Source organism: Culex pipiens, chromosome 2, assembly GCF_016801865.2.
Source record: "Culex pipiens pallens isolate TS chromosome 2, TS_CPP_V2, whole genome shotgun sequence".
Classification (NCBI taxonomy): domain Eukaryota; kingdom Metazoa; phylum Arthropoda; class Insecta; order Diptera; family Culicidae; genus Culex; species Culex pipiens.
In genome coordinates, this window is record NC_068938.1 from 82,444,037 (window position 1) to 82,460,115 (window position 16,079).

Genomic DNA, 16,079 nt, shown 5'->3' on the forward strand with positions numbered 1-16,079 from the left:
CTCATCACCACAAATGCAGGAAATCACCAATAGAAACTAACAATCAACTAAAACAAACAACATTTTTATTACTTTCCTCCCTCCGTAAATGCCCATGTTTGGCCCCTCGTACAAATTATGCGTATGTTTATAGCTAGTTAAAAGAAAGTGCAGCACGAATTGCACTTGAATTTCGTTTTATCAATCAGTTCAATTGTGTACAGAGAAAAATAAAAACCCTTTTACCACATAAGAGTAAGCGCGAACGGCACCCTGTTTGTTCTGTTGTTTTGAGAGTAAGTGTACTATAAATGGCAGTAAGTTTCGGAAAATAAAGTTGACCACATCAAACGAAAGTGTGTTTCATTTATTTCTAATTAAGTTAGATCTTTCTATTTATTTCTTTTTAGAGAAAAAATCATTTCCCTTGAAATCTGAATTTTGAATACACTCCATTCTTGATTTCCGAAGGCTCTGGAAACATGTTTTTAAATGCACCGTCAAAATGAGTTCTAAATCAGGGGTGCTCAAAGTTTTTCGCTGCTGGGCCAGATTTGAAGCTAAAACGAGCTTGCGGGCTAAATATATAATTTTAATTTTAAAGAATTTAAAATACATCTATCACTTGAATTTTATTTTGTTTATTTCCCAACAATCAGGGCGAGGGACAAAAGTTTTTGTCCCTCGACTCTAGTAAAAGAAATATATAAAATGAAATTACAAAATTTTCAACATTTCAATGAAAAATTGCAAGAAAATGTTTCATACACCCATATAGTTGATTTGCAATCATAATTTTCAAAAAATGTAAAGTTCGACGAAGCAGAAAACCATTATTTATTTTTTTTATGGATCCGAAAATTCTAATTCTAAAAATGGTACACTCAAACCCCGATGGTTTGACACCAACTGTTGTCAAACGAACGGGGTCTCTTTATAGTTTGACACCCCTTTTACACGGAGTTCACACAAACTACCAAACGTTTGTTTTGATAGTGTGCGTGAGCGCCGTGTAAAAAGTGACAGTTTGTCACTTTTTAGTTTGACTTTGACCAACTAACGGGGTACAAATTAAAAAAGTGTGCAACCAGCGGGGGTTGAGTGTATTCAAATTAATTTCAGCTGATGGCACTGAAATTTCCATTCCATCTTTGAAAAATATGCTTTGTCTCTGATTTTTTGAGCCGAGCTTGAAGAGGGGTTTAGGGTCTGGGTGACAAAAGCTTTGTAAAATATTTGCAACAGCCTTATTCCTCCGATTTCTACATTTTGTCTGCGTAAATCAGATGATAGGTAATCAGATTCGTTATCCAACTGTCATGAGTTCGAATACCGAGGTAGAAGGTTAAAGTGTTTATAAAGAAGTTCAATCGATTTTTAGATCAATATAAAATACTTACATTTTAGCTATTTTACAGTTTTCTTCCTAAGTCAAATTTTATTTTAACGTTTCATATACATTTCCAAAACTGCTTCATGAAAATTATGAAGATTTTACTAGTTTCAGTAACATTGAAAAGTGTAAAATTATTTTAATTGGAAAGAGTTATGAAAAAATAAAAAAAATATTGGCATTACCATTGTAGGGATTATGGGTTGCAGGATTGAATATGTAATAAATTATTAAATGAGTATTTATTATAAGATTGATATAATCCATAAATAAGATTTAAGAGCGCAACAAAAAGTGCGCACCTTCATGAATATTACCTTGTTGGCATACAGATTGCGGATTTAGTGCGAGAGCGCGCTAGCGAGCTGCGAGCAGGTTTGCCAGGTTGCCAGATAAATCTGGGAATGCCAGATTTTTCAAGTGTCAGCCAGAATAAAGATTCATCCTTCTCAGTGCTAGATTTTGACAGTTTTTGTCAGATTTTTCACTTCATGCCCATTTTAAACAATTTTTTGATTAAAATAAACGAATTTGATTGAAAATAAAATGAGTTATTCTTAGAGGGAATGTTAAAGAAACATATTTGAGGTCATAAAATCAATTAAACCACCTGAATTCTATTTTTTTTAAAATAAATTCATATCCTTCCTCCCCTTTACTATTGATCAATTCCAGCACAAATCAGGATTTTTTCCGGTACTTTTGTACCCGACCCTCTCCGATTTCAATGAAACTTTGTAGACATGTTATCCTAGGCCTATATAAGCAATTTTTGTGTATATGGAGCCAATAGTACTCGAAAATAACATTTGAGAAGGGCTTAAGAGCGAGTCCACGAACAGGGCCCCTTTGTATGGGACGTCGTTTGGACCTCACCAATCTGCCTGAAATTTTCAGGGGTTGTTTGTACATATAAAACTAGCATCTGGCCAAAATATGAGCACTCTAGGTCAACGGGAAGTGGGGCAAATCGGGACACAAAGTTTAAAGGTTCAAAAACGTCAAAAATCTTAAAAAGGCTATAACTTAGGCAAAATTCAATTAAATTTCAAAATTCAAAATGCATCTGAAACGGCTCAAAAAATGCAACAAAATGCAGGGTAGAGCATCCTGATTGGTAAAATCTAAAGGGAGTTATGGGCATTTTAGTGAAAAAATAGCATAATTTTCAAACTGAAATAAAAAAGTGTTCCATCCAGATATCAACTCGGTTCGATCTGCAGCTTGTAGGGGACATCTGGGACTACCATCTGAGACTGAGAACGCTTTGGGTAAGGCAGTTTAACATATTAAATAGACACTTTTACTTTAAGTGAAGTTTTTGGTTGTAAATTTTTGCTCGGGGGACTTCTTAGATCCCATTTTCTGGTGATAATTTTATAATATTCGTGTTCCTGAGACAATTTCACAATAAAAACATGCATAAAAATGTTTATTTTGATCCATTTTAACCCTTTAAAAAATAAAGGTTACAAAAAATCTTCGATTCACATTTATTGAAAATCAAGCTCGTTTCCAAGGATACTAGATGACACAGTGATATTACTAAAACAGCTGTCCTAATTCTCTTCAAATGTCCCGATTCACCCCAGATGACGGTAGTTTGATTTTTCCCTATACTTATAACACGCAATGTCACACTTTCTCAGACCCCCCCTCCTTCCCTAGAGCGTGACATACTTTATGGATGACGCCTATAATGTTGTCATCACTTTTTAAAGAAGGGATTGGTTCCTTAGGTTTGTTAGGAATCATACAAAAATCTTAGCGACATTAAAATTATTTAATAACTATCTCCATCGAGTGGTTACCTCGCTGGCAACGTCGACTTCTACCCCTAACGGAAAAAAGCTCTAAAGCTTTCAAGCTTCCGTTAAAGCTCCCAACATCGCAACTCTCACCACTTCGCGACTTCTCAGCTGAACATAAGCTTTTCAACATAAGTTGCTACTCCTCGTCGCGAGGAGGTTTCCACCGCAGGTGTTCACCACCTTTTTGCTGGTCTGCGTGCAACCTCCAGGTAACCGAACCGTTCCTCTCACCTGTGTGTGGTGCTGCCGCGAACAAAGTTTTCGCTAGATCGATTGTACAAACACAGCGTTGAGCTGCTGCAGTCGTCGTCAGGTCGTGTGTCTGTGGAATGCAGGCCATCGTACGAAGAAGAAACTACGGGTTTTCATTCCAAGTCTTGGTCTCCCGTCGTCAACGTCGTCGCCGTCGCGGAGTTCCGCGGAGACATTTCGTTCGTGTGTCAGGACAAGGTTTGGGTTCGTGTGTGTGTGTGGAGTTGTGTGTGCGGGCGCGAGAGGTTACCTTAAGAAATTGTGTATATTTGGCTTAAGGAGCAGGGAAAAGTCCTGTTTTGTTTGAATTTTTCGTGGGAGTTTTGATAAGGTCCGGTGATAAGCTGGCAGAGCCGCCTGAAACAACGGGAACCATTCAGTGTGGAGCGCCTGTTTGAGAGGAAAGAACTTCGAGTTTTGTGAAAGTTTGTCGTTCGGGTTTAGGCTGACAAGCTGAGGTTCCTTTCCGAAAAAGTGAAACGTACCTCAGTGAGAGGAGGTTTCTCGCCTGTGTTTGTCGTGGTTCACCAAAAAAAAAAAAAAAAAAGCTGAGTGATTTTTTTTTTCCTTTCGGGTGTAGGAAGAAACTGTGCTCTCTTCTACGGCGAGAAATCGGTTTATATCACGGTCCAATACATGAATTAAGAGAAAAAAAAGCGACCAAAGAGTGTGTAAACGTGAAAACAGAGTAGATAATTCGAAAACAAGAAGAAAGAAGTGTATCGAAACAGTTTTATATTTTCGGAAGTTCCTTGCGTGAAGTCGACGCAACAAGAAAAAAAAGTCAACGAAAATAAAGCAAAAATGAAAATCAATTCGATGTGATTTCAAAGTGCAGTGCGTGGAGGTATATGCAATCCTCCGGCCAACACCGAAGTTGTCGTCAAAGTCTTGGATGGGTGACTTCGTCCGTCCCGAAAGTCGTCTTCGTCGAGAGATCAGCACAGTGAATTCTGCCGAGTTGGAAACTCAACAACTGCTGCTGCAGTTACACACATACGGACAAGTAAGTCAAGAAGTGCGGAGGGAAATGGGCTGTTTTGTTTTTGTTACGGTTTTTGTATAGCGAGTCAGTGAAGTCACTTCTTTTTGCGCGCTCAATTTGCTATGTAAATGGGGGGAAATCGAGCGAGCGAAATGTTTCGGTTCCTTATTGGAAGGAAGAGTTTGTAGGAAGAGTTGACAAAGTCATTGAGTTAAGTTGCGAGGAATTGAAAGTGTTTCGGTGAAATAAGAGATTAAGATGAGTAATTTTTAAACTAACTTTTTTTTTTAGAAATAAACAATCTTTAAGATAAACGACGTCCTGTTAAAAACATTTACAATTATTCTGCAGGTTCGTCACCTACGGATTTTTTTTCTTGTTACCTTCTCGAGCCTCAGGTTCGACGCATGAATTAGCAGTGAGATCGTTCTAGAAATAAAGACACCATCTAGAGTACTTTTCAAAGGGTCCTATGCGAAAAATATCACCTAAAACCGCCTTTGACTTGAAACGATTGCTAGTTTGATTTTGTATTCTTAAAGTGATTTCAGTTATGTTCAACAATATTCACAACTCCAGGCCAATTAAGGGGTTACATACATGGAGAAAATCACAATATTTCATATTACAGCAAATTTAATAAATCCACAAAAAGATGACTTTTTATCACTTCTGAAAGTTTTATGAAGATATTGTATGGTAAATATAAGTTACAGACGAACTGTCAAACTTTCTGAGCGTTTTATCGATACACCGAGTTGATTTACGGGTTCCACGATATCTCGAGATGGAATAGACAAAATTGGCTGAAATTTTGGGTTGAAATTTGCATGACGAGGCCCGATTTTTTAATTTAGCTTTAAAAAAAAAATACAAAAATCAAAAACTGTCGATTTTTTCTTAAAAAAAACACATACCGTAAAACGGGGTGACTTTGATAGCCGGGGTGACTTTGATAGGTTTGCGATTTTTCCGCAAAATGAAGAGTACAATTAAAATACGTACGAAATGGCTTAGAATCATACTGACCGTGATAGAGAAGTGTTCAAAGTACCTCAAGAAGAACTTTTCATAAAATTGTTGGTGAAACTCATTATTTTTAACTTCTCAAATTTGATTTTCTCAATGAACATGATTTTGAATCGGAAAACGGAATGCATTTTCGGATTCTTTGAACAATTTTCCACTAGGTGAAGGTTAAATAAGTTTGTAAATAATAAATAATATGTGGTTTTAAAACACTATTTAAAAAAATTCTCGAAATTTATATGCAATTTCAGTTGAACAAATTGCATGTGAAATGTGAAAACTTGTGATTCGTGCTTCGAATTTAGTATAAAATGCAATATAAATCGATAATTTTACAAACAAAACTAATTTTAACAAATTTCAGGCAAAATTACGACTTTTCAAAAATTTTACCTTAAATTTATATGTATTTTGTTAAAAAGCTTATAAACTAAGTTTACTAAATATAAACTTTGTTTTTTTCTTAAAAACTATATCAGCTACTTTAGTGATGCTACATTTAACGTACAAATAAAGTTTGAACATCTTAAATATGATTTTAACAAGAAAAACTATGACTATCAAAGTCACCCCGGAATTTGAACTAGGAATTTTCAACGTAACTATTTTTCTAAACACTATTGAAAAAAAACTTTTTTTTCCAAATAGTGCATGGACTTTGTGTGGCCTACCCCAGTACATGTTTTAAAAGTAATAATCTTGAGAAAAACCTTTTTTGAAATCCTATCAAAGTCACCTCGGTTTTCTTTTTTTTAAATAATCCTTTTGAAAATAGGCCTTCGTCATGCACACGGGATCTGTTTAACGAGTCTTCACTAAAATTTTGAGCCGATTTGGTCAAGGCAGTGTTGAGATATCGTGGCACCCGTTTTTTTCAAACTGTTTAATCCAAATAGCTATATCTCGGCAATGATACATCCAAATGTCTTCAAGTTAGTTTTGTTACTTGATGAAAATGTATATTTGAATGCCCTGAAAACAGATTTAAAAAAAGTTAAAGTGTGTGCTCATACCAACTTTTGTTTTTTTACGATTTACATGTATGTAACCCCTTAAAAAAAGATCGAGAATTTTTTCCGTGTTCCTATTTTTTCAGCCCAGAAAAGCCTAACCATAAGCATAACCTTCATCTTTGCCGAAGACACCAAATCGATCAGAAAATCTCTTCTCAAGATTCAAAGCAGCAGGATCCAGATCAAAAGTGCTCCTATTTGAGTCAAAATAAAATATTGAGACCCGTATTTTTTTGTTTGGCGATTAGGGTGATCCTATTCAAATTAGAATGGTTACAAAAATTGTGTTTTTTTACATTTTTTGCAAAAAAACACACTAAAAAATCATATCTCTGAATGGCTGAACAAGTTTTTGCTCGCTATGTTTTTTTAAAAAAAAGTGGTTACTTCGATTTCAAATGAAAAATACTGATCTACTTCAAAAACACAGCTGAATACACTTAGAGATCAATTGGAAATTTTGGTTGCTGATTTGAAGGTTTGGGGCCAAAGAGCTCATAGCTGAAAACATTTTTGTATGATTTTTCAGAATGTTTTACTTAAAATATTAAAAAATGGAGAATATCTATTAGCGTGATTAGGGTGCCCAGAATATGGGACTTTTTTTCAAAACCTGAATATTGTTCCTTGACCTGTTTTACCCAATTAACATTTTAGGCTTTATCAAAGCTGTCACAACCACTATAAAACCTATCAGCCAAAACCAACATTAAAACCCCTTAGTCGTAACAAACTCCCCAGAACCTTGATAAACCCCACTTAAAACCCAAAAGGACCTCCGTAAAAGGTTGTTACGGCCTATTTATAAAACCTACATAGGAGATCAAGGCTTTACAACTGAATCCTAACAACATCCTCAAAGCCTTGATAAAACCTTTGTTAAAACCTAGTCAGGAGTTATGGAAAAATGACATTTCATACGTCTTCAAACGTCTTATGCCAAATAGGTTTTATTTTGGCAAAAATAAGTCTTCGTCTTGCCAAATGAAATTATGGAGATGGTTGTCAAAAATGGCGATGATAAATAACAGATATTAGAGGTATTCCAAATAATTTGAAAGCTTATTTCTCGCGCTTGATCGCTCAAATTCAGCTGCGGTTGAAATTTTATTGATAAATGTAGGGGAGATAGAGCCAAAAAATTAAACTCGCTTCATCAAAAATCAATATTTTATAAATATAGTGTTTAATGTTAAAAAATATTTTATTGCAATTCTTTGAAAAAAATGTTCAAAATATTTTTAAACATCTATCGCTATATTAATCATACCAGAAATTCAGCACAAATGTGTATTTTCATCAAATTTAAATCAAATTTTTCAGTTTTCTATTTTTTTCAATCAAGATGGCGATCAATCATATTTAATCAGAGCACACGTTTAGCGCCATATTTGGCCACGATAAATGCTCTTTTAGGAGCTTACGGTTTTAAGTGAGCTTTATACATGCCTAATGGCACTTGACAGCTACAACACCCTAGGTTTTAACAAAGCATGCGATAAAACCGTTTGGCATGGCATTGCCATCTGGTTTTCAAGCCTCTATTAAAACTTTCATAAAACTTTTTGAAAGCCAGTCGGCTTTTATTTCCACCCGGTTTTATGTCCGAGGCATAAAACCCTGTTAGAACCTATTAATTAGCTCTTGCTTGTTGGTTGCGGTGAATGCCCAAATAAAACTATTAAGCAATCAAGATGCTACAATAAAACCTCAATAAAACTTGGTGGTGGCTAGTTGGTTTAAAATGATACTTGGGTAGGACTCTGGGTCAAATATGAGCAAAATCGGTCATCATTTATCCATTGATACTCAAAGGTGAAGTTTGTGTTGGAAACATTGAAAAAAAAAAAAAACATTTGTTCTGGGCACCCTAATGGTGATTTATGTTGAATTAATGTACTGAATTCCGATATTTTTTTTTCAAAATCTATGTCTCGGAATCTTGTTGATGGATATTAACATTTTTTTTAATAGGTTACGTAGAACGTCCTGAAAAATTATAGATTTTATTTTTCAGCTGTAAGCTCTTTAGTCCCGAGACTTTCAAAACAATTTGATGCAGTTCACAATGCTTCTCCTTTTGACCTTCACAGATCCCCAAAATTCGATTTCAATCCTGAGTAAACCACTTTTCATATGAAAGAAGTTTCAATCTTGTCGTGCTATCTTGACACACTCTGAAAATTGATGTAAGTGCGAAAATGGGCAAAAGGACTTCAGGTCAGAACGTGTTGACAGAAGTACGAGTTCGACTACTTTAAACATTAGTAATTATAACTGAGGACAATGCACGGAATGGTCAACCAAACTTAACGTGTTTGTTATTGTTTACATTGCGTGCTCTCGTTTTTGTTTATTCAAACATTATAACACGTTTTTCGGAACGTCAAAAAGCGACGTGCGACAAGTTGAACAGCGTTGATTTGAGATAAAAAACATCAAACATAAAACCCTTTTTCGTAGAACAAAAATAACTGAACATCGTACTATCGGAAAGTCAACTGTTCAACAAAGGAGAGAAAAAAAAACTAGTTTCTCGTCGTCGAGCCCCAAGGAACACCTTCACGGTCTGTTTGCATGTGGCTGCAGTTCACTACGCGGTGTATGATTGGAAAATCATGCTTCGATTAGACTGTGTGCGCGTACTATGCGTGAGGGGGAAATCTAGGTCCATCTCAACCAGGTCATTTTAGGGAGACCAGCTTAGAACTCAAACCAACCATTCATCGTGTGTCGTAATTGTGCGCGGGCAGCTATCGTTTATTAAGGATTTCCGGGTGTACCCTACCCAGTCCCCGTCTGTTTGATGTCTATCAAGAAGTAAAACCCATTACGTTTTGACGGTCAGTCCGAGCACGAACCATTTGTGTAATCTTGGAGCTGATCCAAACCCACTCTAGTTCCGCACAAAACCAGCTATCAAACATTAAAAAGCACAGACAAACCCATTCAAGAACGCAAGCAATAAGGAACCTTTTCAAAAAAGAACCCCACACTCAACCGAGCTGCAATCGAAGTCTCGCGGGGGTTAGTGTACTTTTTGAAAGTACACTCTGGCTAGATTCAATACAGGAGGTGACTTGTGCGCCTAACGAGAGGAGTGGTTTCGAATACCCCTCGAGGAGGGGGGCAGCTCAGAATCCGCTGCGTACGCACACATGAAACACACACTCGGGGTTGTTTGGATGCGTTTGCCAGCCCGCAGGGAGGAGGAACAAAAATGTGTACAATCATCGTCGTGAGTCTCGTGTTGTCGTAATAGCTCAGGCATTACGCGCGCGGCCCAGTCGTTAAACGATCTAGAGTCTCTCGAGAAAACGAGGGCTTTAGGCTCTCGGGGGACTTGAGCTGCGGACGTAGGTACGCGATACCTGTTGTAGTAACTTGAGAATACGAATGGAAACGATGACAGCAGCGATGTCTCGAGGCTGGTGGAAAAAGGTTGAAAAACGTTGTTGAAGCTTCAAGATTATTTTTTCAATAGTAATTCAAAGAAAATGTTTAAATTTTGAAAGAGTATATACAGGTCATAGTTTTGTATCTATTTTAAACGAAAGCAGCAATGAAAATCAAAATATTTACCAAATTATGGTTAAAACAGCAGTCTATATTTATCCCATTTGTTCCAATTCACTTTAGTTGACGTTCAACATACTTAAAAATATGGTTTATGATTTTATTGAGAAATCTATTGCAAGATTAGGGAAGCGAATGACCAATAGGTCATTGCAAGATTCGTAAGATTCCTACTCAAAATAAGGTTTCCGAAGGCTTGAAATAGTGAACAATCCATACACTGAGAAAAAAGAGTTCCTAAAATCGTGAACAAGCGTTCATGAAAATGGGACCACGAACAAAGTGTTCAAATCCCATGGTACGATTTCCAAAAACGTACCATGGGATTTGAACACCTTGTTCGTGGTTCTCATTTTCATGAACGCTTGTTCACGATTTTGGGGACTCTTTGTACTCCGTGTACCTACTTCATTTAGCTCCCATTTCCGGGATTAAAACAGACAATTTTTGGTTTGTGAGTCCAAATGCTGACCAGCGACTCTACTGAGGCATGTTTATATCTAGGGAAACGACTCCTAAACCTGGACTAACTTAACGACCTAATCTCTGAGTTAGCCCGGTGATCAGAAAAATCTCGTCCCGGAAAAGGCCACCGGGACCTTCTGGGATCGAATCGAGACCAACCTTAAACTCTCCGATACCGTACTTCTACACTACTTTATCGACTTCATTTTGCTGGGCGAGATAGGACGCCGTCTATTTTTAGACGATGACTCAGCACTTTTCCACTCTTGCACTTCAAAACACCAGATGGCAGCACGATGTAACGCCACGTCCCTATGTTCGACCCGAGTTCGATAGCTCAACCCTAACAAGGGTTCGTTTCTTGTTTTTTTCCTTCGATCACTGAACACACAGTGCATTCAGATGCGTCACGTTTCTGTTGCATGAACGATGCTGATGCTGGGTGTATTGGTGTGGTCAAGGAACGGTCAGCTGTGCACACACAGGGTAGAGGACCAATATTAGCATGTCGAATTCGGGTGCCTTGTTTCATTCAGATCATTGAGAACTGGAAACGAGAAGAATCAGGGTGCGTTTATGTTCGGGAAAGGCTGAAAGGATCGGGGGTAGGATTATTATTTCAACGAAGCAGGGTTAATTACAGTGTTTTGCTTCTGGATTTACTGGTTTGTTTTTGGCTCGTCGGGTTTTAGTGTCACAAGAATCAGTATTAGTGAGAAAATGTTGGAAATTGTCAGCTAAGCTTTTACGTTCTAGATATTTCAAATAATTGAGTCTCGGTCTCTTTAGAATTTCACTCTCAGTGAGTGTTCAATGATTCTTTTGAGGAACATCTCTCGATCGCAGGTGACAGTATCATACAGTTGGCATTGGATGTCAGAGGTCTTTCATTAGGGTGTGAATTGTGAACTTTAGGTTTGCTTTGAATCAAAGTTTTACTTTTGTTTTCAGTTTATTTTGGTTTGTTAAATGTCAATGAAACGGGACTTTCCGGAGCCAATTTGTAGCTCCAATAATTCTTGATACTTTAAAGAGCATGGCAAGAATCCAACCAAAACCTTTTGCATCCAGCCGTCTCCGGATAGAGAACCACAATCCTATTTGAATAAATTATTCCCACTGGGAAGGCTTACCGAAAGCCCGCGCTGTGTTTTGGTTTATTTATCTTTTCCTTGCTTTCGAACTTCAGAGTCACCTTACGCAGCCCAAAAACTCCTAGTGGTTGCGTGACTAAGGGTACCTCGAAAGAAAGAACCTACCAGACACCAGTACTACTACATCTTTCAACGCCATGGTCCACCTCCAGGTTTTAAAATTTGCACTTAAACTGCGGGGCTATTTTCAGTGGTGCGTACCCCACATTCACCCCATGCGCGGAGAAGGAGCCTCGGCGATCGATTTCAAACCAGTTCTCGCGGTGGTAAAGCAAAGTCTGGGGGACGGGGTCCGCTGAAAATACCAAAACATTAAAATAAACCCACCCCGGAGTCGAGCTCGTATGAGTTGGGACTGGGTTTTTTGTGTTGTTGTACTCAATCTTGAAGTCACGTGGCTTCATGGGTGAAATTTGAAGTGATTCAACTGTTATTACGATTTAAATTAAATTTCTAAAAAAAACCTTTTGAAAATTTAATCTAGAAACATTTAACGTTCAATCAGAAAGAAGCTTTGCGTATAACCCTGGTATAGGCTATGCTCCCCTATGAAGCAGTAACTCCGACTCCTAGTCCAGTTTCTTAAGCATTGGTGACTTCGACTCTAGCACTCCAAAAAAGACAAAACTCCAACAACAGCTCCGATACAAATATGTTTTCAGATTTTACATGTTCCGAATTAGGAGTACACGACTCCAGCTCTGACTCCGCAAACAAACAACAACAACAAACTTTTTGACAGTTTTGCAGTTTGCCTGCTCTGTTTTTTGCCTGCATTTGTTTGCAGAAACGTCAGCCTGCATACATTTGGCTTTGTTTGTTAGTTTGCCGCAAACAAGTTTGCGAGTTTGGCAAACTGTCAAACACAAAAAAGTGCGAGTTTGTTTGCCATAGTCTAATAGCTCCTTAAGTATTGTTGAAACCGTCAAAATTTGCATTAATTTTGATCACCATGGTTGAATTAATTCTGAATGTTCGGATGTTTTTCCAAGTCAAGTATAAAATAATAAATAACAGACAGATTTATTGTTTCACGTAAAGATCATCCCAGAAAGCCACCAACTCCCTATCGATGGCGGACACCTGTCCCATTCCAACCGGTCTCCTATCACTATCCCTGTTGAAGAATTCGTTCATCGTGCACTGCTCAAGACTCCGGCAGGATCCGCTGACGGGTTGAGTTATTCTGAAGTTTAAAGTACAATTTTAGAAGCAATTGGCCACCAGTTACCACAATACCTACCCGTAGCGAGCAAAGTCCACCATAAACGCCACAAACCTTTCCGACATGATTCTTCCGGCCGACCCGGGTGCAAACTGCGGAAACAGCAGCGCACTATCGAACAGGTAGATCAACTCATCGCTGTGGCAGATTCCGAGGCTTTGTCCAGAGTTCGGCAACAGGTAGTTTGCGTACGAGTACGGTCCGGTAAAGTTGAAGTGGTACAAGCTGATGGGTGCGTTCTTCGCGTAACCGTTCCGCAGATGTGACCGGATCGAGTGCAGCAACGGGTACGTAAAGGCGGACTCTGTTACCATCTGGAACGAGATGGAAGTTGTGAGTTATTACGGGTTTGAGGGGTGAGGGTGTTGGGCTTACATCTGTGAGTTTGTTTAGATTCTGTGACGTGAGCCATTCCGGACTGGTGGAATCTGGATAGAAGCGACTCTTGATTTGGGGTGCTGCGGATAGATCTAGTCCGATACTGGCAGTAAGAATATACGGAAGTTGAGGTACGATTTGTGACCAAATTTCGGGATCTGCGTTCAACTTGTATCCTAGAGATGAAAATATAAGTCCATCGTTGGGCAACAGTCCTGCTAACCAGGGAATTGGCTCGTAGTCTCCAGCATCCCAGAGTTTTTGCGGATCGTCCGACAAAAAGCTCTGTCTTTTTACAAACGGTTCCACGACTGGTCCGTACACAACCAACGATCGGACAATTCCGAGTATCTGCTTCAAGTTATCTATTGACTTGACCAGATCGTAAGCTTCAACGCCACGAAGAGTGGCTAGCATGTCCTGGCTGGACATTTCAGCGAAAGATTGGATACCCAGGACCGCCAGCTGTTGCCGAGCAACGTAAGCTGAATCCTTGCTCGGAGCCGCCCAAAATGACAAAGCACTTCCGCTCATCATGATCGCTCTGGAAAAGTGTCCCCTGCTCAGCGGTGATATCATGTGGAGTTGCGCACTGGCTGCACCGGAGCTTTGCCCAGCAACGGTAATCAAATTCGGGTCCCCACCAAATCTGTGGATGTACCTCTTGACCCACCTGATCGCCATTGCTTGATCCTTCAGGCCAAAGTTCCCAGGGATAACCGAACAACCAGACGAAAGGAATCCCAACGCTCCCTGTCGGTACTCAACCGTTATCAAGATGACCTTCCCGTTGTCCATGAAATACTCCGGACCTACATTGGAAGGCGCTGCCGAACCGTACTGGAAGGCTCCTCCGTGAATGTAAACTACAACCGGGAGCGACTCCACGACCAAGCTTGGTCTGTACACGTTCAAGTACAAACAATCCTCGTCACCGACGATGTTTCCAGCTGGAGTTTGCACATCGATCCTTTGAATGCACGGAGGTTTCGGCTGCCTGGCGTCGTAAATCCCACTCCACGGATCGTTCGGAACTGGATTCTGCAGAGCACAAAGTAAACAAAACTCCAAGAACTATACCTCAAACTCCACAACCTACCGCTAATCTCAGCTCTCCAACGGGTGGCTTGGCAAATGGGACTCCCAGAAACGCCTCGTACGAGCTGCTTGTCGTTGAAGTCCGCAAGCTGCCCCGAATGCACAGCTGATTCTGCACTTTCAGGCAAACAACCGGATCGGGCAGCACTTCGCCACAGACTGCGGACGTGGCGAGGAGTACAAGCAAAACTGCACATCCTGAAGAGTATCGCTCTGCAGACATCTTACGAAATGATCTCAATCGAAGATTTTCGATAACTGACCCTGAGCTCGGTGCAAGGGCGTTATTTATTTCGGAAAAATTAAGCAAGAGAGAAAGGAGTGCTTTCTTCCCAAAATCATTGAATCATGGTGAAAGTGAACTGCACTTCTGTGCGGTAATCTGGTTTGTGACGTAAGAGTTGTCTTGCTATGTTTTTAAGTGATGCATTACATTTTATGATACAAGATTGCAGCAGGACTCAAGAAGCCTTTTTAGTGATTTGAACTTCGGCTGCTGGAAATTAAGCGATTTTGAATCCGACTCCCATAACAAGTTGTTCTGACTCTGACTTTGAACTCCGACTCAACAGCCCTGCTACCGCAATTCCAACGTGCAGTTCATGCCCGCTACAAAAACACCTTCCCGAGGTGTAACCTCATGCAAATTCCGGGGAGCCTCAAACGTGCATTCCCACCACAGCTGTGACCTTCTAGCTGTCGTCCAACACACGCTACTGTGCTGAGTCGTCAAAAATGGCTCGACCTCACGCGGTTCCCAGAACAATAAAAAGACCGTCAAAACCATGCCAGAAGAATTCGTCAACAAGACTCCACTCTCCGGCTAAGCTAGTTATGGACTGACCAGGCTGGAAGCTCGTTTGGTTAAGTAATCGTTTGGCAAAAGCTCACCATATCCAGGTTTTTAAGCGAAGATGGCGTTCGAATGGTGAACGCCCGAAATGTCAAAATCGCGCAGTAGCACCAACAATAGAAAAAAATGTGGCTGTCATGCCATGGCACACTTGTTCCGTAATGTTGGTACCACTGCGTGATTTTGACATTTCGGGCGTTCACCATTCGAACGCCATTTTCGCTTAAAAACCTCGATATCGAAAGCTCTCGGAACCTCGGGTTCAACCCGTTGTTGGTCATATTTTCTGCAAACAAAAGCATTCCTCTTTCACCCTAAACAACATTCCTTCGCCGCAAGAGAAAGATCACACAAAGCAGGTAGTGTAGGGAGCGTCGGGGCTACGGACACACTATGGGGTATTTCCATATAAGCGAGCGGCCAAAAATATTTTTTTGCTTTTTTGTGACTTTTTTGTGTTGTTTGTACTTAGTATAATGAAAAAAATGAATTTTGATATTTTTCCAAAAAAAAAAGTTTAATTTTCGATTTTTTCATATATTTGAGGCCACATGCATTAAAGTGGTGAATTTTAATATTCTTGCTCTGTCTATTTGATGCACGGAATGGCGGTTTATGCTATGTTAAAGTTTCTGATTTACGTTCCATCTCCCTCCCCTTTTTCTTGAGTTAAAATCCACCTCTCTTTGAAGACCCCCCCCCCCTCCCCCTCCAACTAAAATTTAATTTTTGCGGTGTTTTAGAATTTTAGACGGTTTATTTTATGGAACATTGTATGGATTCTCGTCCACGTTTTTGGTTGATCCACTTGCAAAATTCACGTTTTCCACGATAAATTCTTCTAAATCAAAATCACTACGTGACCGAT

At 39.3% G+C, this 16,079-nt stretch overlaps 2 protein-coding genes across 3 annotated transcripts in view; one reads left to right on the forward strand and one right to left on the reverse strand.

Moving 5' to 3' along the window:
- Positions 1-3,403: 3,403 nt before the first annotated feature.
- Positions 3,404-16,079, forward strand: part of LOC120428122 (uncharacterized) — a 109,426-nt gene continuing 96,750 nt past the window's right edge. The window contains exons 1-2 of one of the 2 annotated variants that reach the window (XM_052708218.1): positions 3,404-3,639; positions 4,016-4,441. The gene's annotated coding sequence lies outside the window, so the exon portion shown is untranslated. The remainder of the gene's footprint in view (positions 3,640-4,015; positions 4,442-16,079) is intronic. The other variant, XM_039593108.2, reaches the window with a different exon arrangement.
- LOC120428123 (juvenile hormone esterase-like) lies at positions 12,662-14,596 on the reverse strand. Its single transcript, XM_039593109.2, has 4 exons — positions 14,360-14,596; positions 13,258-14,301; positions 12,901-13,196; positions 12,662-12,843 (listed from the first exon to the last, which is right to left on the reverse strand). Exons 1-4 carry the CDS (start codon positions 14,579-14,581, stop codon positions 12,681-12,683), a joined length of 1,725 nt encoding a protein of 574 aa, XP_039449043.1. The 5' UTR covers positions 14,582-14,596; the 3' UTR covers positions 12,662-12,680.